A 25,590-nucleotide genomic window follows, 5' to 3' on the forward strand; every position below is an offset into this window, starting at 1 on the left:
CCGGATGTTTCCTTCAACCATACCCAGCAAGTCAAGGAAGCTTTCCTGGGACATCCGTGTATAGTCAGCAAATTTCTCCGGGTTTTCCTGTAGCTCGCTGTACAGCGTGTGATATGCTCCACGGCTTGGCCGGAGTTCGATGATTGGATGCCTCCAAAACCTACGCCGCTGCCGTCTCTGCTGTCTCTCCCTCTCCCTTTCTTGCTGGCAACAAAAGACATACGCCTGAGACAGCGCAATGTCAAGATCCAGCTTGAAGCGGAAATTATCCAGACGCAAGTCCATCTTGACACCGGAAACAGCAGCAAAATCTGATGAATTCAGCAGTACAGGGTCTATAAAACATTCCAATGAAACACGCCCACTGGTGACCCATTGGTGGTCAAAGATTTTGCTATTGTGAAATGTCACACCTAAAAACGCATGCGCATAAAAAACGCAACCGCATGCAAAAACGCATGTAAAACGCAAGTAACACTGCGTTATTTTGACGCATCAGCGTGCGCATGAAGAAAAAAAAACGCACATTTGTTTTGCGTTTTTCTTTGCGTTTTTTATGCGCACGATGCGCTGCGCAAAAAAACGCTAATGTGAAACTAGCCTAACACCTGCTTTGGGCCCTTGTGCAGCTGCACAGGATGCACCAATGTTATGTCCGCACGTGCAATGAACTATAAACACAATACATATTCTGCCTTTTTATTCACTGACAGAAGCGGAAACACTGTGCAAAGTTCTCCCATATAAACCTCAGACAATTACTGTTACTGCATCAATGCGGCATAGCAGGGAGGCGATCAGCCTGTGACACTGCTGAGGTGTTATGGGAGTTCAGGTTGCTTTGATAGCAGCCTTCAGCTCATCAGCATTGTTGGGTCTGGTGTCTCTCATCTTCCTCTTGACAATACCCCATAAATTTTCTATGGGTGTAGATCAGGCAAGTTTGCTGGTCAATCAAGCACAGTGATACTGTTGCTTCTATACCAGGTATTGGTACTTTTGGCAATGTGGACAGGTGTCAAGTCCTGCTGGAAAATTACATTTCCATCTCCAAAAGGCTTGTCGGCAGAGGGAAGCATGAAGTCCTCTAAAATTTCCTGGTAGACAGCTGCACTGACTTTGGTCTTGATAAAGTATAGTAGACCTCCACCAGCAGATGACATGGCTCCACAAGCCATCACTGATTGTGGATACTTCACACTAGACCTCAAGCAGCTTGGATTGTCTGTCTATCCACGCTTCCTCCAGACTCTGGGACCTTGATTTCCAAACGAAATGCAAAATTTACTTTAATCTGAAAACACCTTGGACCACTGAGCAACAATCCAGATCTTTTTCTCCTTGGCCCAGGTAAGATGCTTCTGGCGTTGTCTATTGGTCATGAGTGGCTTGACACAAAGAATGTGACACTTGTAGCCCATATCCTGGATATGTCTGTGTGTGGTGGCTCTTGAAGCAATGATTCCAGCACCAGTCCACTCCTTGTGAATCTCCCCCAAATTTTTGAATGTCCTTTTCTTAACAATCCTTTCAAGGCTGCAGTTATCCCAGTTGCCTGTGCACCTTTTTCTACCACAGTTTTTCCTTCCACTCAACTTTCCATTAATGTGCTTGGATACAGCACTCTGTGAACAGCCAGCTTCTTTAGCAATGACCTTTTGTGGCTTACCCTCCTTGTGCAGTGTGTCAATGACTGCCTTCTGGACATCTGTCAAGTCAGCAGTCTTCCCCATGGTAGTGGAGCCTACTGAAACAGTGACCTTTTTAAATGCTTAGGAAGCCTTTGCAGGTGGTCTTTGTTAATTATTCTAATTTACTGAGATAATGGCTTTTGGGTTTTCATTGGCTGTAAGCCATAATCATCAACATTAACGGAAATAAACACTTGAAATAGATCACTCTGTTTGTAATGACTCTATATGAGTTTCACTTTTTGCATTGAAGAACTGAAATAAATTAACTTTTTGATGATATTCTAATTTTGTGAGAAGCACTTCTATCAGAAGTAAAAATCAAACACCTACTTGAATTTTTTCTTTAGTAAGAGTCCCAGCGTAAAATTTTCAGTACTGTAAAAAAAAAAAAAAAAAAGGTAAAAAAAAACCCCAGTAGACCTCAAGACCTAAACTGGCCAGACATCACTCTTCTAGTATCTCTGCACAGCAGAAGCTCCTGGATACTGGACCATGACCAGGCCAGGTCCTAATGGAGAAGTAGTGGCCCAATATACAAGCTCTGACAAATAGTTGAAGGGTTTGTGCAAAGTTTTTAAAACTGTCTGAATGTGAATGGAGCATACACACCTTCGCTTCATTTGTTCTCTAAATGCTGCTGGAGAGAGAGGCGCACAGTGACGGTGGCCACCAGCCAGAAGTCCTTGTTTGCCGTGCTGCTCCATCTACTTGCAGTGGCCGATTCCTGACCATGTGCGCCTATACATGCACCAGCCCCTAAGTACATCCTTTTACACCAGATACTAAAAAATATTTAAAGTATTTAATCAGGTTCTATTCATAAGAAGAGAATAAATCATTATCTCACAGAACCATTAGAGCAGATTCTAAAATAGACCAGAATATTCTTATTTTATTATCTGTCAATGTGAAAAAGTGGCACATGCAACATAACGAAAATATAGAATACATAATCAATATATTGTATGCACCATAAAATGCCCTTCAGAGTTGTCCAAAACTTAAAGCGAGCCTGTCACCAGGTTTGACCGATATGAGATATTTATTTTAATTATTTTACTCATTTATATAGAGTCATTCATTCCATAGCGCTTTACATACATTATCGGAACTGTTCCCGATGGGGCTCGCAATCTAAATTCCCTATCAGTATGTCTTTGGAATGTGAGTGGACACTGGAGAACCCACAGGAAACCTACACAAACACGGGGATATGGCCAACGTATTTCAGGCCTGATATACAGTATTCTCTAATGCTGTATATCTGCCCCGAACCTGACCTGTAAGACAAGAAAGAGCCCTTTTAGTATACTCACCTGCGAGGCGGACTGGTCCGAGGGGTGTCGCTGGTCTTGGTCTGGTGCCTCCCTTCTTCTTACGTCATGCTCACAGGGTCCTCGGCATTCGGCTCCTGCATGTGCGTACTTCTCTACTCTGACTAGGCCAGAATAAGTACTGCTGTCTGCAGGCCGGGAAAGGTCAACGAGCTCCAACGCTTGCGAACTGCAATACTTTACTCTGCCCTAGTTAGGGCAGAGAAGTATGCCTGCACAGGAGCGCAATTCCGGTGAGACTGTGTGGATGACTTAGGGATGCATCATCCACATGAAGCAATAAGGAGGACAAAATCGCAAGAAGAAGGCAGTCGCCGGACCACGAACAGTGACACCCATCGGACCGGACTTCCCAACAGGTTAATATAATAAAAGTTTTTTTTCTTGTCTTGCAGGTTGGGTTGGTGGCTGATATATAGCATTATAGAATGTTGTATATCAGGTCTGAAAGGTGGTGACCGTATCTTATATAGGTCAAACCTGATGACAGGTTCACTTTAATAAATTCTGGATTCACTTAATGTAATATTACATTGTAATGTATATATTGATATTATTATTCCAGCCTTCATGCTTCAATAACCAGACAAATTTCCTATTCCAATGTCTGATGGTGGCCTACGGACCACCAAGCCCCCCAACAAAAACCGTTACATGAAAGCTCTAAATAAACTGTAAAATATCCAGGTAATGCTGGTAGGGAGCCATTCACAAGTCTGTCTCATTTCCTGGACTATATTTTTCACAGGTGGCCTCCAAGAGCGATCTATCACTAATGAATTCTGGATAATCTATACAGTCGATTCTAAACACATGTGCTCCATATTTGCTGAGATTAACATTTATTTCATTTTGAGAGCCAGTAATAGAAAAGCACATACTAATATGTTAAACATGTCAAAACATTTTCTCTTTTATTGTGGAGGATTGTATAATAATAGCCCAAATTCTGTAACAGGCTATTCTCAGCAATGTTAATGGAAATGTTCAAACCAAAATGGGATTATTATGTCCCCATAATCCCATCAGAGCTAGAGGAATTTCTATGCATTTTGCTTACTATAGGCAGAATGTAATCAGCCTTATGGCAGAGATATACGACTGTTCTCGGCTCTATGAATTGACCACATTTGAATAACTATTTCTGTATAGGACAATATATTGAAAGAGGAAAATCTTGGGATTTGCTCACCATTCTTCTCATTGTGAACCACAATATTTACTGTAATTGGACAAAAACATGTTTTAGGACACCACAACTGCCCTGAGAATTAGATTCTAGGCCCTTCTTGGGTTATAGATCCACATACTACAATACTTTCATCTGAACTTCAATTTTCCCAGATATTTCATAATGACATTTTTACAATACAATTATAGGAATTCCTCACTTTGAAAAACAGCTAAACAGATTTCTGCAGGGGATCCCTGCCAAGGCCAAGGCAAAGCCACAACATTAGATGTTCAGACTAGCACAGATGCTGGGAGGCCATCAATTCAAAAGCTAAGGCTTGGCCTAGGCTAGCTCAAGCAACTGGGCAACAATCTCAAGCACAGCAGTAAACGTAGCAGTACCGTACATCAGAGCGGCTGAAGAAAAAAAAAAAAAATCAAGATGTTGTGAAGGGGCAAAGACGAGAGCTGGGACCTTACGAGAGCTGGACATGAAGGAATGCCCACAAACCTCAATGAACTTAAGTTGTAAACAAAAAGAGAGGGACAACATTCCTCCAGAACAAGGTGAGAGAATGATAGAGTCATACATAAAATGATTACTCCAAGTTACTGATGCTAAACATGTTCTGCAAGCTATTGATTTATGGGATGTGTCTGGGACAAACATGACCAATTGTTGCACACTCAACTATCGTAACAGGCTAACAATGAGCCAAGCACGCCCCACAGCCAGCTCACACACCCACACCACACTTCTTGCTGCCACTGCTCGCCGTATTGAAAGGCCAGTCAGACACCTACCCTCAGGGACACACCAGGATACACACCACCCAGCTTTCCCATCAATGTGGCATGAAAATATTGCATTTCCATTGCCATGTGATGCCATGTGTATGGGCTACAGAAGAACCATCTACCTTGGGGGCAATCTTCACCTAGATGTCGCACCTCTTTGCTGACAAGGGAGTATACGGTAAAAGTTTTTCTAGAAACTATCAGCTACTTGCTAATTACGGTAATATATCTACACACAGGAGATGCCAGGTGTCCAGTGATATTGGATTTATCTACTTTATCTGTAACACAATCTATAACAGGGTGTACTTAATTCTCCACTTCTGTGTTTTGGACAAGTTACTGCTAATATTGTATAATTTGTCATGTTTTGGGGTTTGCATTTAACAACGTCTAAGCATCAAATTTTTTCTTATATTATGCTGTGCATATAATTCAAAACATTAGTACTTAGTTTTTCTTAAAAGGAATCTGTCAGTAGGATCAACCCTCCTAAGCCATCTATGTGGCAAGCAGATCATAAGAAGCTGAATAAAATTATATCTTGATATCTGCGATTCAATGTCTTAAGGCCCAGTCACACGTAGCGATCTCGCTGCTGAGTCACAAGTTTTGTGACACAACAGCGATCTCACCAGCGAGATCGCTGTGTGTGACAGCGATCAGCGACCGGCCCCCCTGCCGGTATTGCTGCAAGAAACCTCTGGACATTTCTTTCGTCACTGATCTCCCGCTGGCCAGCACACATCGCTGCGTGTGACAGGCGGGAGACCAGCGATCAGGTGCAAAATAATAAAAAAAAATAAAAAATATTATTATTCTCACCTTCCGACGTCCCGCGCAGCATTCCCGCCTCTCTCCACGCTCCGGTCCCAGTAAGCCTTTGCAAGAGTGACCGCGAGACTTCGCGATCCCGCGAGAACGGACGTCATTGCGGTAATTCTCGCAAAGGATCACTGGGACCGGAGCGTGGAGAGAGGCGGGAATGCTGCACGGGACGTCGGAAGGTGAGAATAACAATATTTTTTATTTTAATTCTATTTTTTACATGGATCCATGGCATCAGCGCTAACGAACACAGCGATGCCGCGCGCGCGGCGTCGCTGTGCTAATCGCTGGTGAAGCTGTCTGTTTGACAGCTCACCAGCGATCACATAGCGATTCACCAGCGATCCTGACACGTTGTTATCGTGGTCGGGATCGCTGGTAAGTCGCAATGTGTGACTCCAGCCTTATTCCAGAGAAATCCATGTTTTCGTACATGTAAATGAGCTGTTAAGATCTATGGGCTGGACACAGATCTCCCTGAGAATCTTCCTTTAAATGGAAGGGGGCGTTACCAGTGTGGCTTAGGAATGTTGATCCTACTGACAGATTCTCTTTAAGACTGTGTATGCCATACATGTGAGCCTGTTCTATACACGTGCACATATGGAGGATGCAGGGAAAGGGCTAAGGCTTCGTTGACATATCTGTTTTTATGATCTATTTGGGGAGTATAAAAGCAGAGAAGAATCCATTCATTTTAATGGATTTCCGCTGAACATGGTAGACAAGTTACCCTTTTTCACCTGATTGCAGTCTATTTCAATCATACATGTTTGTGATTGGAAAACCCCATCACAAAATAGAAGAAAGGATCTACAAAAGGTCTACAGACAGTTTGCTGTAAGGGATTTTATTATCTCAACTCCTTCTGGCACCATTTCTGTGACAAGCTATATCTCAAGCTATCCCTCAGGTATTTTGAATTTGTGAAACAAATCAAGCTCAATTCTCTTACAAAAGTAATCATCTCTAGTACATAAAATAATACATCTTCTAATTTCTACCCTCAAAATCACTTATGTAGCAGACAGCATAACAGTTTACCTAAAAAAAAAGACCCAAATGTTCAAAATGATCCATTGACATACAATATCTGAAAACTTAAATCCTGAAGTTTCCTTCTTGTGAGATTTCTTCCTATAGTTTTGTAATTCTTCTTATACTTTTAATTCTGCCTTGAAACTGGGTGACATCTACTTATGTTTGATCTCATTACTTTTACTTGTCCTGAATATTTTTTTCACCACCTCAATAATGATTATGAAAATCCCATATCCACCACCAATAAATGGCAGAAAGAGAGGCATAGAATAAAATTACAACAATGTTTATTACATAACAATTTTCACAAAATTCAGATTCAACAAGGTAAGTGCACATAAATTAGCGCCATGGGTACATATAAAGAAACACTGAGGACAGAATTGTATACCGGACTAATACCAATAATTTCTCAATGAGATTGGAAAAATTGAACAAAAAACTTCACAGCTATTAAATTAGCCCCACAAAATATCAGATGCATATTATCAAGGGATTATTTCTGTGAATCCACACTAGATCTGAAACATTTTTTTCAACTGGTCCAATCTCCACATAATGAGAGTTAATTGTATCCACAGCACTACAAGCTCTAGTACCAAAATCAATGTTTCAGATCATGTGTATTTCATTGCTGCGATACAAAAGAAGCACATAATGCAAGTCCAGGAAGGTGAGGGGAATTTCCATTACTGCAATACACTTGCTAGCCACCACATTATAAAAAAAAAAAAAAAAAAGGTCCTTCACTTACATGTGCACTGCCTCTTAGATAAGCGCCCACAGCCACCCCTGACTGCGCCGTTTCGCCAAATAGGCTTCCTCCATGAGGGGCATGTGTGTTCTCTGCAATGCCCGGCTTTAAATACGCCTCCCTACAGCTGATCACAATGTCAGGGTCACAGGCTTCACATTGCGCATGTGCCGACCCCCTGACTTCCTCCATACAAGAGACTTCCTGCTCACCGCGCTGGGAACGTCGGTGTAAACACTGTACGTTACCATGGAGAGAGGGGCAGAAAGTCACCAGATTGTCATGACCCACGCATGTGCTACAGCCCAGCGCTAAAATCGCTGCAATGAGAAAAAAAGGCTCCATAGAGTGGCCAGTGAATGATAAAATCACATATACTGTAAGCTAAAGGGATAATGTGACTACAAATAATATACATACATCTCCATGCAATATAAAAATTTAGCAATATCATATAAATATACATAATACCATTAAGATATGTATAGCCATAATGTATCATATGTTTTTAATTACAATATGTCATATTTAACGTGAATTTATAACACCTAAAATACCAAATTATGCACAAAATTGCATTAATATTAATCAATGTGACATGCTATAACAAGAATTACATATACAAAAAATTGATACCAAAAGTGCCTAAAAACACCAAATATACTATTCCAGCGCCCGATTATATTAATTCAAAGACCAAGCAGTTATTCAACTATTATGCAAATGAGTCAAAATTGAGAAGTCTTGTCGAACTCCAGAAAATTCAATGATGATGGACATATCTTCCATAGAATAATTTGCCAGAAGACTGCAGCATGCTGATGTTATTCTCTAGGCTGAATATAATGACATTTTTTTTAATAAAATTATTAACAAACAAAACACACAACTAAAAACAGGATCCATAAAAATGGATGATTCGAAAATTGGACTAATTCATCTATAAAAACGCACTGAAGCCCATAGTTTCATTCAAACCCTGCGGAGTCATGGTACCCAGTAAATAGATCCATCGGCTCTCTTTTTGTGCAAGGATCTTGCCGAGATTCCCTCCCCTGCTATCTAAACATACTTGGTCAATAGCTTTGATCTTAAGACCTGAAGGGTCACACTTGTGATATCGTTTAAAGTGTCTAGGGAGAGTTTTTAACCCTTCCAAGTCATCAATAGTCGCCACCTTCTCGATATCTCTTACAAGTTCCCTGGTTCTGAGTTTTAATTCCCGTGTGGTTAATCCTATGTATATTTTCCCACAAGGGCAACGAGCATGGTAGATTACCCCCTTAGTGGTGCATGTCAACATCTTGCGAATGTCAAGTTCCCTGGATCCGTCTTGATTTTCAAAGGTCCTACTCCTTACATGGTTACCACACGCCTTACAAGAATTGCAAGGAAAAAAACCTTTTAACTCAGAACCAGAGGAACCACCCGAAGCACCAGAATAATGACTATGCACTAGAACAGGAGTCCCCAACCGCCGGTCCGCGGCCCAGCACCGGGCCGCTGCAGTGCCCTTGCCGGTCCGCGGACACAAGGGGAGCCAGGGGCGGCGCGCAGCACTTCCTACATTGCCCTCGTGTAGCGGCGGTCAGGGAGCGATGCAAGCAGCTCCGCTGCCTGCAAGAGGAAATAGCAGGAGCGGAGCTGCAAGGACCCATCCAGCTTCCTGCCCGCCGCCCGCGCTTCCTGTCTCTGACTGACACAGAGAGGAGCGCGCCGCTGCTGTGTCAGAGCGAGGAAGCGCGGGCGATGCTGCGGACAGGTGAGAGGTGGTGTGTGTGTGTGTGTGTGTGTGTGTGTGTGTATATATATATATATATATATATATATATATATATATATATATATATATATATATATATATATATATATATATCTGTGCGTGTGTATGTATGTGTGTATGTATGTCTGTGTGTGTATGTATGTGTGTTTGTCTGTGTATGTGTAGGTTAGCCTGGCCCTGGAGGAGATGGGGACATGAGGAGAAGACCGTGATGGGGAGAGAAAGCCATAATGCCTGGGGTGATGGGAGAAGGCCATGAGGGGGTAGTGGGATAAGGCCATGATGGGGGTGATGGAGAGAAGGCAGTGATGGGGTGATGGAGAGAAGGCATTGAAGGGATCATAGGAGTGATGGGGAGAAGGCAATGATGGGAGTGATGGAGAGACAGCAGTGATGGGGTGATGGAGAAGGCAATGATGGGGTGAAGGCAATGATGGGGTGATGGAGCAGGCAAGGATGGGGTGATGGAGCACTCATTTAAAACCTATGGTGAGTTGAGTCACATTATAAATGTTATAATTTAATGATAAGTATGCACTGCCAAACTACAACCGCGTCCATAGCCCCGCCCCCTTATGACCAAAGCCCCACCCCTGCCACACCTCCATCCCCGCCCTGCTGGGCCATGGAAGAATGGTCTTGCTTGAAGCCGGTCCCTGGTGCAAAAAAGGTTGGGGACCACTGCACTAGAAAGTCCTTGAGATCTTTTGATCTTCTAGGTACCATAGAAGGGTGCTTTGGCAACAACTTTTTTAACACAGGATAAGATAGCAAAACTCCCCAATGTTTACGTATAATATGGGTCAGCTCAGACCATTGTTTATTATACCCAGTAATAAATCTAATTTGATGTTCCCTGTGCTTCTTATTCTTCTTTCCACTACTGTAAAGCAATTCATTCCTTGCAACATTTTGTGCTTTTTTGAAACCTCTTTTGATCTGTTTCTTGCTATATCACCTATCAGTAATAAATCTACTAATTTATACCCTCAAAATCACTTATGTAGCAGACAGCATAACAGTTTATCTAAAAAAAAAGACCCAAATGTTCAAAATGATCCATTGACATACAATATTTGAAAACTTAAATCCTGAAGTTTCCTTCTTGTGAGATTTCTTCCTATATTTTTGTAATTCTTCTTATAGTCTTAACTCTGCCTTGAAACTGGGTGACATCTACTTATGTTTGTTCTCATTACTTTTACTGTGTATCAAATATTGTAAATGCAGCTTTAGGGGTGGGGGGCATCAGAAACCTTTTGGTTCCTAACTATGCAAATAGGAAGAAAGTGGGGAAAGCACCTACTCCAGCGCCTGCGCAGAATAACGCTGAAGCCAATGCATAGAGTCCTCCTATAAATTCAAACCAGCAAAGGCTAAATAGACAGCTGTGGGTTGATATTAATAGCCTAGGAAGGGGCCAGAGATATTTCACCCCCTGCCAGGCTACCAACATAAGCCCTCAGCCACCCCAGAAATAGGAGGATCCAATGTTTTTTCCCTGGGGGTCCCTGTAAATTCACCAGTAAAGGCTAAGCAAACAGCTGTGAGCTGTTATTAACCCCTTTCCGACATTGAGTGTACATTTACACCAATGTCAGACTCCCTTCCCATTGATGTGGGCTCTGGCGGTGAGCCCACATCTTTCCCGGCACATATCAGCTGTTTTGAACAGCTGACATGTGCCCGGAATAGCTGCAGGTAGAATTGCGATCCACTCGCGGCTATTAACCCGTTAAATGCCGCTGACAAACTCTGACAGCAGCATTTAACAAGTGCTTTCAGCAATCGTGCCAGACATGCACCCACTGGTGAACCCCGTCACGTGATCGTGCGTCATCGGTTCTTTGGCATGACAGCCAGAGGTCTCCGGGAGACCTCTATGGTTGTCAGTGCCGGCTTGCTGCGAGCGCCACCCGGTGGTCTGCGTCCATAATGAGTAATTCAGCTATGCAGAGGCAATCTGATCATCACCTCTATGTAGCAGAGCCGATCAGGTTGTGACAGCTTCAAGTCTCCCATGGAGACTACTAAAGCATGACAAAACTAAAAGAAAAAAAATGTTTCTAAAAATATAAAAAAAAATTAAAAAATATAAAAGTTCAAATAACCTCCCTTTCGCCTCATTCAAAATAAAATAAAAAAAAAAAATCAAACATACACATATTTGGTATCGCCGCGTTCAGAATTGCCAGATCTATCAATAAAAAAAAGGATTAACTTGATTGCTAGATAGCGAGAAAAAAAGTAAAAACGCCAGAATTATGTTTTTTGGTTGCCGCGACATTGCATTAAAATGCAACAACAGGCGATCAAAAGATCGTATCTGTACCAAAATGGTATCATTAATAACGTCAGCTCGGCACACAAAAAATAAGCTCTAACCCAACCCCAGATCACGAAAAATGGAGACACTACGGGTATTGGAAAATGGCGCGTTTTTTTTTTTTAACAAAGTTTGGAATTTTTTTTCACCACTTAGATATGAAAGAACCTTGACATGTTTGGTGTATATGACCTTGTAAAGACCAGGAGAATCATAATGGCAGGTCAGTTTTAGCATTTAATGAACCTAGTAAAAAAAAGCCAAACCAAAAACCAAGTGTGCGATTGCACTTTTTTTTTGCTTTTTCACCGCACTTGGGAACTTTTTTTCCCATTTTCTAGTACATGATATGGTAAAACCAATGGTGTTGTTCAAAAGTACAACTCGTCCCGCAAAAAACAAGCCCTCACATGGCCATATTGACGGAAAAATAAAAAAAACGTTATGGCTCTGGCAAGAAGGGGAGCAAAAAACGAAAATGCAAAATCGAAAAAAGCTCTGGGGGTTAAGGGGTTAATAGCCTGGGAGCCTTTTGGAATATTTTCCCCTTTAACATCAGCCTGAAGCCGTGAGCTTTCCCTCTGCTAGTTAAGAAAATTATGCGAGAGCATATGCCATTTTTTTTATTTAACTCTTAATTATACACAGGAGGGACACAGCGGGTGCTGAATACAACTACCATCATTGTCACCTGGTCACTCTTCTCAGGGAGACCAGGTGACAATGATGAGAGCTGCCTTCAGCAGACAGCATCTGGGAACAGCGCGAACTGTACGGCTTTTCCCAGGTGCCGGTACAAGTCACATGCGGATGTCACATACGTACAGACGGATGGCACACTGACACGGACCATTGATATCACCAGTACTGGTTGTTCCTGTACAGCAATCACTAGGACGTTTGGAGGAGGCAACACAGTGTGCTAAAAACAGAGAGGAAGAAAGCAGGCAGGAGGTGAATAATATCTATACAGAAATTATTTCTTCATGAAAAGAGATGAAAATTATGCAATGGGTACCATTATCTGTGGTGCCATATTGCTCCAGTCTGATGTCCAATGGACATATATTTATCTCCGGGCTTCTTCTGACCTCTATCCTTCAGGGCTCTCCAGGTGTTTCTCCATCTTAGAGGAGTATGTTTTGCAGTCACACTACATGCTCTTCATCTTCTTTATTCCAGCTGATTCCGCGCGGTCCTTCCTTCCTCTCTTTCGGGCTGATTATATACACTGCACTATTCTTTTCAAAAACAATTTCTGCATTTGGTTCTAATTATGACAATGTGGATTTACTTTTATACTGCTGGATCACACCTTGGTAATTGGACGCTTGTGATGGGAGGACGGGGAAGCTTATTAGGAAGCTTTATGCTGGATTACTGTATGGCCGCAATAATAATTTTACACCCAATAAAGAAGACAGCAAGTTATATTTTATCTTGACTGTGTCATCACAGACGTGCCTCGCTATCACTAAGGCCTCATTCAGATGTCCATATATTACATACATGTTCTATCTGTACGCAATAAAGTCAATGGTTTTACTTACATGCTCACGTTTTCTGTGGACTGTGTCCACAAGAAATATAATGGAGACATGTCTGTCTTGGATTACAGTCATGGATCAAAATTACCCATACAAGTCTATGGGTCTAAGAAAGTCATGGACAGCACACAGATACCATACATGTGCAATCCGTAGGCTGTCCGTGATTAACACTGCAAAGAAGAGAAGATTTTATCATTTATTTTTTTGTTCTCATATGTAAAAAATCAGTGATGAAACTCTGATGGAGCCCCTGACTTGCCAAATCAGCAGAACCACCCACAAGTGACCCCATTATCTGAACAAGGTAAGCATCAAGGTCACACAAAAAAAGATCACAGAACAACTTATACAGTAAATACAGAAGAAGAAATGGAAAACGTGTTGCAAGAATAAGTCCAAGACTTAGTGGAGCCAACACGAGAGACTGATGTGGCCCTGAAAGAATGATAATTCCAAGTCTAGGTGGGGCTGTTACAGATAGAGGATAGCAGAACCATCTTGTGTATAACAAGGGCAACTACTGAGCTCTGCATGGTGGTACAGCTAGTGTAATGCAGTGACCCCTGTGACAGCTAGGGGGCGCAATGTGGGCTCCCCAGGTCATGCATACAGGGGTTCCCTCTGTGGTGATGCAGGAACAGTGACTGGCAGGGTTGTGAATGGCCGATATATGTCACAGGGATGGATGCTCCCTGAGATGCAACCCGGAGTGTTTTATTATTAGTGCACGTGAGCACTAATATAACAGTTAGGGCACCTGGGTCCGGGTTGCGGGTAGCTATGAGAGATGGGAGGGTCAGGCTACCCATATGACCTCACCTTTGGGTGAGGGTGCTGGCTGTACCCCCGTTTTCCTTCAGGACCTGCAGGTATTTTTAGGACCTGCTGCGTGAGGTCATGACCAGGTGACCAGCCATGTGATCCATACCTCACCTGCATACCTCCCAACTTCTGAAGAAGTGAAAGAGGGAGAAAGGCTGCGGCGCGCGCAGCGGCAAATTTTAGGCCACGCCCCAACCACACCCATTCACAACTAGTCACACCCATGTCCATGCCCCAAACACACCCATTTAGCACTGCTGATCACACTAATTGGTACTGGATCCGGGACACCTCATACACACACGGTTCCGCTTTGTATGCCTCGTAAACACACGGTTCCGCTGCGTACACCTCGCACACACTCCGCTCCGCAAACCTCGTACACGTGCGGCTCTGCTCCGTACACCTCGTACAAACATGGCTCCGCTCCATACACACGCGGCTCGGCTCCGCTCACCTCGTACACACGTGGCTCTGCTCCGTATACCTCGTACTCGCGCGACTCCTCGCCATACACCTTGCACACGCGTGGCTCTGCTCCGTACACCTCGTTTACGTGTGGCACTCCTCTGTACACCTCGTACACACATGGCTCTGCTCCGTACACCTCGTATACGCTCAGCTCTGCTCCATACACCTCGTATACGCTCGGCTCTGCTCCGTCCACTTTGTACACGCGCAGCTCTGCTACATCCACAGTGAAAACCCCTCCTGACCCCACACATAAATTTCCCCTCATCCAGGACCATGACAACCAGCACAGCAGAGTCCTGCAGAAACTGAGGGCTGTGCACACAGGACCTGTGATGAGGTCACAGGAGGGGAGGAATCAGGGGTCACATGATCAGGGGCCCCAGAGGCCCAGCGATCGGCGATGTCATTGCTGGGATTCATCACTGTGGGGCTGTGGTGACCGGTGGGTCTGTCTGGGAGGGCGATGATGGATGGGGTCGGTGCATGGGGGCATGCGGCTCAGTGAAATGCGGGCTAAATAAGCTCTCGCCCGGGACAGCGGGACATGCAATTAAAAACGGGACTGTCCCGCCAAATCCGGGACGGTTGGGAGCTTTGCTCACATGGAGGTGGGGTTACAGCCTACATAATGAAGGTGTGTTTAGCACATGAGAGTGTTGTTGGGAGTCTGGATTGTGCACAGACTTCCATGTGTCCAGGTGGGACACTACCGAGTTGTCTGTAACCTGGGAGGTAGAAGGTCTCCTGTGTGTGTGGCTCCAGGCCAACCCTGCTTGCTGGATATTGCACAGCCTGGGGAAGCAGTGCTGGCTTTCCTGAATCAGAGGAACGAGGTATGTGAGATACCTCCAGAGTGGACGGTTGGACAACCGTGAGTGGCACTGACCTCGGTCAGTAAGTGACTGTACTGTCCTATGTAACTGAAATTTTAACGGACATTGCCCTGGCCTGTGTGTGAACAGGGTCTGAGGGAGCAAAGCCCTGTTTATGGACATTATTGTTTTATGTTGCCGGACCTAAAGGCTGACTTCTCTGTGGGCTAGAAGTGACTTCTTGTCACCCTAACCAGACACACTAGGTGCAGGTGAACTCTCAGTGAGGGAGTAAAAAAAACATACACTCCATGCAGACACATAAGTGTGTAACAGCAATACCTAGACACTGGCAATTTTTACCTATTTCAATTGTACAAATGTAGAAATGTACCCCAGGGTGGAACGCATTTGTGAAACACAGAAACATATTGTCACGCCCACGCCTTGACTAGTGGGCGTGAGCCAGGGGTTGTGGCCCCACTGTGCCACAAACAAGACTACCCTGGAAGGGGCGTGACTAGGACAGCTACCATGGTCTTCACTGGAGTCTCTGATGATGAGGTCAGGCTTGTGCTGCAGGTAGCTGCCAGGTGCCACCCCAGGGGTGGTGTCTGGCTGTGGCTGCTGATCCCACTCGGGGAGACGGAACACTAGGACAGGTGCGGGCGGCAGACACGACTGGCAGATGAGAACAGCTGAGACACAGGCAGGCGGACATGGCCGAGACATTGGCAGGTAGGCACAACTGAGACACTGGCAGGGGGGCACGGCTGAGACACAGGGACATGGGCAGGAAGGAGTGGTGTATGAAGGAAAAGGTTTGGACCTGTTCACACTGGAGGAGAACTGCAAGGCTGCAGAGAGGAGCTGCAGTTAGCAAGAAGAGGTTCTGCAGCAGAACCGCAGGAGTGCGTAGCACCTGCAGAGCCGCAAGAGTACGGAGCACAGGCAGAGCCGCAAGAGTACAGAGCAAGCAGAGCCGCAAGAGTTTAGAGTACAAGCAGAGCCACAAGAATACGGAACAGGCAGAGCCGCAAGAGTGCAGAGCATATGCAGAGCCGCAAGAGTACGGAGCAGGCAGAGCCGCAAGATTACAGAGCCGTAAGAGTACGGAGCAAGCAGAGCCGCAAGAGTGCGGAGCACAGGCAGATGGAGAGGACACAAGGATAGACACAGCAGGGAAAGGAGCCACAGACAAGGAGACTGACAGACAGTTAGCAGTAAGAGGTTCTGCAGCAGCAGAAGCAGAACAAAGCAGAACCACAGCAGTGTGGAGCACCTGCAGAGCCACAAGAGTACGGAGCACAGGCAGAGCCGCAAGAGTACGGAGCAAGCAGAGCCGCAAGAGTGTGGAGTACAAACAGAGCCACAAGAGTACGGAGCAAGCAGAGCCGCAAGAGTGCAGAGCATATGCAGAGCAAGAGAGCGGAGCCGTAAGAGTGCGGAGCACAGGCAGATGGAGAGGACACAAGGATAGACACAGCAGGGAAAGGAGCCACAGACAAGGAGACTGACAGACAGAGGTAGGACAGAGTTCAGACGAGGTAAAGGTGCGAGACAAGGTACTGGGAAAAAAGACACAGGGACCAGGATATACTGCCTCCTGGAGGGTGGACAGGACAGGTACGAGGCAAGGCTAGGAACAAGGACACAGAGACCAGGATATTCTGCCTCCTGGAGGGCGGCAAGACAGGAACAGATACAGGACTAGGAAACAAGCCTTCAGAGAAGGCGAAACACAGGACACTAACGAAACAGCGAAACAGCAGCAAGACACTAACTGAGTTAAGACATTGCACAAGCAGCTTCCACCGGGTGGAGCTGCCCTAAATACTAGAGGCCTCTTGGTGATTGGCCGGGTGCACACTGATTCCATAAGAACCAGAGAGTGCCGGTGCCGCCCCTCTATGCACACAGCCAGGAAGCATGCAGAGAGCAGGCAGGAAACAAGAAGCACACAGCATGGAGCCAGCAGAAGACAGAACCCACAGCATGGCCTGGAGTAGTGGGTAAATTGGTGTGTAAGGCAGGTGGGGGATGGGAGGCCATGCAGTGATGCCGGCAGGGTTGTTACACATGTCATGTGTTTACGTCACTAATATTTAGCTGGGCATCTTACAAAAACGACTAAATGGGTTGTCCGGTCTTAAGCTATAAATCTGCAGTGAGGATTCTCCGGTATAAGTACGCGATATACATACCCTGGCCACATTTCTACCAGATGGGCATGCAAGTGTATTGAGGGAGGCCAGAAACAGTCTAGTCGGAATTAAATTAGTGTTATGCGCCATATTCATCTTTCCATTTACGCCTGTTTTAAAATCTATTTTATTGTTAGTACAAGTTTCGGGTTTCCAGATACTTTTGCCTAATTCATTAGTCGCAAAATTTGGTGATAATGTACTCCACGTCAATTGCAACATTCACTCAGCTCCCCCTCCCCTTTCTGCGGAAAATGCACATTTTTGAGCAAAAAAATTCACAAAAAAGACTAACAAAAATTTAAAAACATTTTTTAATTTGCACAAAACTCAAAAACCACGTGTGCAATATTGAAGAAATTGGTGCAAAAACTCGCAAGCGATACCACAAGATTAAAAAAAAAAAAAGAAAAGTGACTTAAAAAAAAATGATGAATTGGGGTGTTTTTTAAAATGATGCTCACTTCATGTACCGTGATGGCTCCCCAAGGAAAAGTCACTGGTTAGTCGTCACTCTATTCCCACTTTACATCTATTGCGCTTTGGCAAAACAGACAAAGCCACAATAATCAGATGACTTATCCAGCCGCAGAGAAATCAGGCCATTTCTAATGGGTGGTCTTCATACATCATGGTATGAACACCAGGGATAGATACTTAATTTTTGCAAAAAGGAACAGGATAGCGCTGAATAAAATAGATCAAGAAGGACAACACTGAAACTAGATCTGGAAAAATACATTTTGAAAATGGTGCAGACATAGAAAGGAACACATCAAGGGCATAGAATTACCTATTATCAGCATTTAAGATTATTTCAAGAGCAACATTGTTATTACAGTGCTGTTTACATAGGAAAAAAGCTGCCAGATTTACTCACAATATATCCATGAAATATTCAGCTTTTACCACCATGCTTAATAGTGCGATAGCACCAAAGCTAGGCGTTTTCATGGCAGCTCCAGAAATCCTGTGTGGGTTGTTGGAACTATTATCTTCACACAAATACTGCATATTCTTAGGCTATATACTTTAGCGCATGTATACTACTAGAAATTGCAGCACCCTTTTCTCCAACGGAAACTGCATTCCGCTTTGTGGAAATAAATATATACGGAATTGAAACATACCAAAAATTTGTCTGGTTAATTGCCTTGATTTAATGAGTAACCGTCATTTTAACTATTATTTCATAAATCGTACACGTGAACATAAGAAACTTTCTTTCAGATTGTCATCTCCTATCCCAGTAATGTAAGTTATTACTGATCAGATCCTATGTAGACGGGATGGTGGAGGAGCTCTACCTCTTCCTCCTCCTTCCCTCTACATAGATTATTATCAGTAGTATCTATCATCTCATTTATAGAGGTAAGAGAAGCTAGGATTATGAGGGTACCAACTATTTCTATGGTTTTTAATGGGCTGTGACGCTTATTTAAAAAAAAAAAAAAGTGTATTGCAAAGTTTGTTCTATTGTTTTTGGGTAGCTTTTTGGTAACTTTCAAACAAATCTTTAACTTTTTACTTTTGAAATTTTTAACCTACAATTTACAGGCATATAGGGATTTGTGTGTATAAATAGTACTCTATTCAAATAAAAGATGTCACCGCAATCCCTCACATACACGGCAGTGCAGCCGTTGTGCTCACTGTTAATGTTTCTTCCCCCCATATTACAGGTCTCGGCTACAAGAAGAGGCAGAGAATTTATTGATGAGCACAAAATACAATTCTCATCAGCTCTCACAGATTGGTTGTAAAGATCCTCAGCACGAAAAAAAAAAGCCCCGGTTGAGCTTGAGATGTAAATAATCCATTTACCGTAGATATAAAACTTTACCAATTTATTAGTACAGCTTAAAGGTTCCAGGTACATTAAAAATATAGCATTAGGGTTGTCCTTAATCATGGTGAGAATTTACTGAATAAATAGAGGCATCAAAGTTAGAAGTGGACTCATCTCCTCCAATGTCTCATCAGGGGAGAATCTACATGGTAAGATGGAAAAACACAACAGCACTTGACTGTAAGTAGTGACTGGCACTGATGCTGGCCTGCATCTCAGATAATAATGTACCAGCTTAGCAATGCAACATCTAATACCTAAATTTCTACTAAGGGTAATCAATCTTTGACTAAGCAAATTGTGTTTGGCTGCTTTTCAGCGACACAATCTCTTCAATTGAGATATTTGTACGCTCCTAATAGCATTATTTATCACATTTTTTTGTGATACCGGTAAGTCTGCCCTTTACTGGCAGTAAAACCAAAACCTTTCAACCTTGCATGGCTTCTATTGAACCAACTTAACATGAGGTATTTATAGATATTAGGTACACTTTAAGAACACGTTGTACACATCATCAGTCTGGAACTGCCCTTTACTTTAGAAAAGAGTAGTTAGTGTGGAGAGACAGCATTGGATCTTAATTAACCAGATGTCTATTTTTAGTAAACCAAGAAGAATAGGCTGTTATCTGTATATTAGCTTCTGAAATTAAGCATTTATTTCTGTCTCGTCAAGAAAACAGACTTTTGTTTTGTTTAAGCCTATAATATTGACTTGTAAGCTGATTTGTGATATAACAGTGTGCTCTTATCCTTGATGACTAGTGATTTGCTAATTATACATTTTCTAGAACAAATAGTTTGATGATTTTTAAAACAGAGGAGGAAAATCTATGCAAAAAGATTACAAAATCAAACAAGGCGACTTGGTCGTCACCATTCTTCCTCTTATTTATGATGCTGGACTGAAGGACACTGGATAAACATAAAAAGAGGTGATATGCCTCTGAGATACACAGAGACAGAGCGAGACAGCCAGAGATTCTGCCAAGACATCCAAACATCCAGGGGACCCTACAGGACTGCTGGAAATATATCATGGAACCATCATGAGGGACACGGATTCTATAGGAAACAACTTAGGGTACCTCGGTCCCGGTTGGAAAAATACAGATTTGCTCCATTGACCATCGCTGAAAGCACTACCACACTGTTTTACCCTCGCCCTGTGTTGTCTGAATAGTGTTATGCCCACGTCAAAAGGAGAGGCTAGAGCTGTTAAATCTCTGACTCTTACTCAAAAAACAACATAATAATTTGGTTTCGCAGCCCCCTGGTTATTATACACTATACATTAAAATTGATTCACCCCCCCTCCCCCCCTAAAAAAAGGAAAAAAAACAACAAAAAACTACTTTACAGATGAAAAGACTTGTATATGTAATAACAATGTACCGTTATATATATGAACTAAAACACTTCTTCTGATGGACCAAATAAAACCATAGTACACTGCCATTACACAATATCTTGTATTCTGCACAATAGTTTTTGTCTATTAGCAATCGGGAATGCTGACCGCGTCTATCTGTAACCAGCTGCTAAAGCAAAACTGACAGTTCTGAATGGCAAGCTCCAACATCTTAGCTTGTAGATGCCTAGTGGCACACCAGTCCATTTGTAGAACCCTACAAGATGCCAACACTGCAGCTGACATTTACACTCTATGCACCAAGTGATTTTTTAAAGACAATTGATAAGTCACAAATTATTTAAAAAATCATAGATGTAAAGATCCTTGATACCAGATTTCTGTGCCACAGGGAGCGGATATTTCATCTGATCCAGTAAGGATTTATTTTCCTCTAGGTTCAGTTTAAAAAGCAATCGGCTTGCTGTGGTTGTTCCAGTACATCGGGATTTAATAGATGACACCTGCTTTCCACTGGAATCATAAAGGTAAAACACATATACATTCCACTGACGACTGCTCCAATTGTCCTGGAGGCCATTTCTTGATTATCCCAAGCTTCCAGGAGGTTTAATAAAGAATTCAGTATATAGTAGTGAAGAAAACTTTATGTGGTTTATCAGGAAGAATGAAAACACAATGTGGACAACACAGATCATCTGCTCAATGTGATCCTCAAGGGAGCACCAGACCACAACACATAATAAACAGCTAGAAATGCACTTTTACAGAATTTCTGGGTGGGAAAATTTGTCTCATACCTAATAAAATATCATGTGAGTCACTGGCTCTTAAATAAAATGATGCTGGAAAATCAGACAGCCTAATGATAACGGGAACGTTAGCCAGAAGCCCACGCAGGATATATGTAAGATATATTCAGATCAAGGCTCTGTATATATTAGTGTTGCCGGAGGTCACATGGGCATGGGCAAACCTCAGTGCCAACTACAAACTTCCATTACTAGTTTGATGGAAAAAATAATCAGAATTGCTACATGTCAACAGTCAAGCCAGGCCTTTTTCTAATACCTTCTTCATGCCAGGTGTCTGTCTTCTATCAGATTGCATTTTTTTTGGGTGCCAGGAATACCAAACATTTTCTTTGAAGTGGACACACCAACTAGTAGACTCTTTGGACTTACATCAGCAAACATTAAACCAGAAAGAATTAGTTTCCATTCAGAAGACCCCATCGTGCTGAGAAAAATATTGTTCTCACAGATATGTGCTCTTGGCATGGCTAAGACTGTTCCATAAAACATAGTTATTCCTACCGTCAATTCTATTATTGTATTTGAAAGGAAAAGTTTCCTGTTTTATATAAACAAAGACCAGTAACTGTATAATTAAAAGTTATAAAACTTTCTAATACTTTGTGATTCATCTTTTCTCCAATTTGGAAACAGCACTTTATTGATGTAGCTTATTGGTGTTCCTCACTTGTGCAACCTCCAGGTCTGCATTTTTTTTTTAGTTTATAGAAATACCTAAAATGCAACATGTGAAAATGTAATTTTAGGATATACGGTCATGGCCAAAAGTGTTGGCACCCTTGAAGTTGTTCCAGAAAATTAAGTATTTCTCCCAGAAAATTATTTCAATTACACGTTTTGTTATACACGTTTATTTCCTTTGTGTGTATTGGAACAACACAAAAAAACAAAAGAAAAAAAGACAAATTGGACAGTATTTCACACAAAACCTCAAAAATGGGCTAGACAAAATTGTTGGCACTCTCAACTGAAATGTGAAATTTGGTCGCATACCCTTTGGAATAAATGACTGCAATCAATCGCTTCCTATAACCATCAGCAAGCTTCTTACACCTGTCAGCTGGAATTTTGGACCACTCTTCTTTTGCAAACTGCTCCAGATATCTCAAAATTTGAAGGGTGCCTTCTCCCAACATCAATTTTAAGATCTCTCCACAGGATTTAGATCAGGACTCATAACTGACTACTTAACAAAAGTCTCCAGCACTTCCTTTCCATCCGTTTCTGGGTGCTTCTTGAAGTATGTTTTGGATTCATTTTCCTGCTTGGAAGACCCTGGGCGCAAACCCAACTTTTTGAAACTGGGCACTACATTGTGACCCAAAATCCTTTGGTAATCATCAAAATTCATGATGCCTTGCATGGTCACGGCATTCAGAGCCAGAGGCAGCAAACCAACTCCAAAATATAATTGAACCTTCACCATATGACTGTAGGCACTATGTTTTTTTTTGTAGGCCTCATTCCGCTTTCGAGAAACAGTAGAATGATGTGCATTATCAAAAAGCTCTATCTTTGTCTCATCTGTCTACAAAACGCTTTCACAGAAGGCTTTTGGCTTAGGCTGGTTTCACATTAGCGCTTTTTAAGCGCGCGCACGCACGGCCGGGGGTAGCTCCGCCCCCGAGCCGGCTCTCTGCCCGGCGTGCCCGCCCCTTGCTTGTAGCGCCGCCTCCTAGCGCACAGCGGCGCCTGCGATCGGCGCACCCTATCTTTAGCATAGTGTGCGCAGATCGTGCGCTAGTTGCGCTTTGACCTGCGCTGCGCACTTTTGACGGTGCGCCGTGCGCGCCAAAATCAAACTTTTCGGATTTTGGCGCGCACGGCGCACCGTCAAAAGTGCGCAGCGCAGGTCAAAGCGCAACTAGCGCACGGCCTGCGCACCCTATGCTAAAGATAGGGTGCGCCGATCGCAGGCGCCGCTGTGCGCTAGGAGGCGGCGCTACAAGCAAGGGGCGGGCACGCCGGGCAGAGAGCCGGCTCGGGGGCGGAGCTACCCCCGGCCGTGCGTGCACTTAAAAAGCGCTAATGTGAAACCAGCCTTACTCAAGTACATTTTGGCAAACTGCAGGCTAGTTTTTTTAGGTCTGTGTCACCAGTGGGGTCCTCATGGGTCTCCTGCTATAGCATTTAATTTCGCCTGCGGGACAGCTTGCGTTTCTCAAGAACTTGATTGGGGCCGCTTGTCCACCATCCAGGCTATCCTGAGTTGCAACCTTTCATCAATTTTTCTCTGACGTCCATGCCCAGGGAGATTAGCTACAGTGCCATGGGTTGTAAACTTCTTGATTTTGTTGTGCACCATGGATAAAGGAACATCAAGATCTTTGGAGATGGACTTGTAACTAGCGATGAGTGAATATGTTCGGAAAACGATCGCCAAACAAATTCGGCACAAATATGGCACATCCAGATTCATGATGAGAACACAAGCAAAATTTTATAAAATCGGTACCATTCGGTAAAAAGTGCAGGAAAATTTTTGCGCTGCCACAAAAATATTTTCAGCACTTTAGCAACAATAATAGTGTATCATGAGCATTTGGCACGTGCTTGATAAGGGGAGGGGTGTTGGCAGAGCGCAGAGGAGCGGCGTTCTTGTAAACGGTCATTTTTTTTCTCCTAACTCTATGTGTCCACACAGCGGCTAGTCAATCAGGGCGCACGAAACATCCAAAATTTCCTGATACAACGGCTTGTGTCATTGGCTGCTGAAATCACATGTCCCTCTCCATATAAATAGCGGGCATCTTGTATTAGCGCAATTTTGACACTGTAACAGTGCAGAGAGGCTGCTCCTGACACTGCCACTGTTGACAGCAAGACTTTAGCTAGTTAGTTAGGTGGTTGTATATCAGTCAGATAGTATAGCTAGCTACTGTCCAGTCTGGCTGTTAACTTTACCTTCCAGAATAATTTTTCTTTTTTGGACATTCCTGAGGTCCACAAAGAAAGCCAACAGGGCACGTGTTGAGCACTGCCTCTATTGTGCTCAATGAACGAGTATAGCACTCTAATATTTTTTCACTAGCTAAATGTGAAACACCCTGCTGTATCCCACCTTGTCATTTAGTGCTGTGGTGATATAAAACTGTCTGCAGACCTAAGGCACATTAAAAAAAGTTATAATTTTTCCTGTTGCTAAATGTGAAACAGCCTGGTGTATCCCACATTGTCATTTTGTGGCGGTGATAATAATAATAATAATAATAATAATAATAATAATAATAATAATTTTTATTTATATAGCGCCAACATATTCCGCAGCACTTTACAATTAAGCGGGGACATGTACAGACAATAAATTCAATACAAGTTAAGACAATTCAAACAGTGACATTAGGAGTGAGGTCCCTGCTCGCAAGCTTACAATCTACAAGGAAATGGGGGGACACAGTAGGTGATATGAACCTGTCTGTAGACCTAAAGCACATTAAAAAAAATTAGAATTTTTCAGTTGCAAAAAGCTGGGCAACCCGTCGTATCACACTTTGTCATTTGGTTAGGTTGAAATTAAGCTGTAGAGGCCTGATCCAGAAGCCACAAAAAATTCTTCTGTTATTAACGTCATACAGTAAGGGACCGGACTGTAAAAAAGTCTGTAGCATCTAGTGTGTTATGGAGGCCTGATCTATAAACCACAAAAAAATCTTCTGTTCTTAACGTCATACAGTAAGGGACCTGACTTTAAAGCATCTAGTGTGTTATAGAGGCTTGCGCCAGAGGCCACAAAAAATTCTTCTGTTATTAACGTCATACAGAAAGGGACCTGACTTTAAAATAGTTTGTAGCATCTAGTGTGTTATGGAGGCCTGATCTATAGGCCACAAAAAAAAATTCTGTTCTTATCATACAGTAAGAGACCTGACTTTAAAATTATTTGTAGCATAACTTCTTTGTCATATAGGCCTCACACACACTCAAACAATTCTTTTATCTGTGACTAATACGATACAGCA

The 25,590-nt window shown here is 43.1% G+C and overlaps 1 protein-coding gene and 1 long non-coding RNA gene across 5 annotated transcripts in view; one reads left to right on the forward strand and one right to left on the reverse strand.

The window, feature by feature from the left end:
* The window catches only part of TBCK (TBC1 domain containing kinase), a 536,201-nt gene that overhangs the window by 428,072 nt on the left and 82,539 nt on the right, over positions 1-25,590 (reverse strand). For 3 of the 4 annotated variants that reach the window (XM_073571832.1, XM_073571833.1, XM_073571834.1), the window contains exon 4: positions 2,025-2,069. The exons of the other annotated variant lie outside the window; for it this stretch is intronic. In XM_073571832.1, coding sequence (XP_073427933.1) covers positions 2,025-2,069 — 45 coding nt within the window. The remainder of the gene's footprint in view (positions 1-2,024; positions 2,070-25,590) is intronic. 4 annotated transcript variants of the gene reach the window in all.
* LOC141086113 (uncharacterized) overlaps positions 4,791-25,590 on the forward strand; it is a 28,155-nt gene continuing 7,355 nt past the window's right edge. The window contains exon 1 of the long non-coding RNA XR_012231511.1: positions 4,791-5,177. This is a non-coding gene — a long non-coding RNA (uncharacterized lncRNA). The remainder of the gene's footprint in view (positions 5,178-25,590) is intronic.

This window comes from Dendrobates tinctorius, unplaced genomic scaffold, assembly GCF_039654945.1.
Source record: "Dendrobates tinctorius isolate UK_male_01 unplaced genomic scaffold, ASM3965494v1 ptg000030l, whole genome shotgun sequence".
In the NCBI taxonomy this organism is placed as follows: domain Eukaryota; kingdom Metazoa; phylum Chordata; class Amphibia; order Anura; family Dendrobatidae; genus Dendrobates; species Dendrobates tinctorius.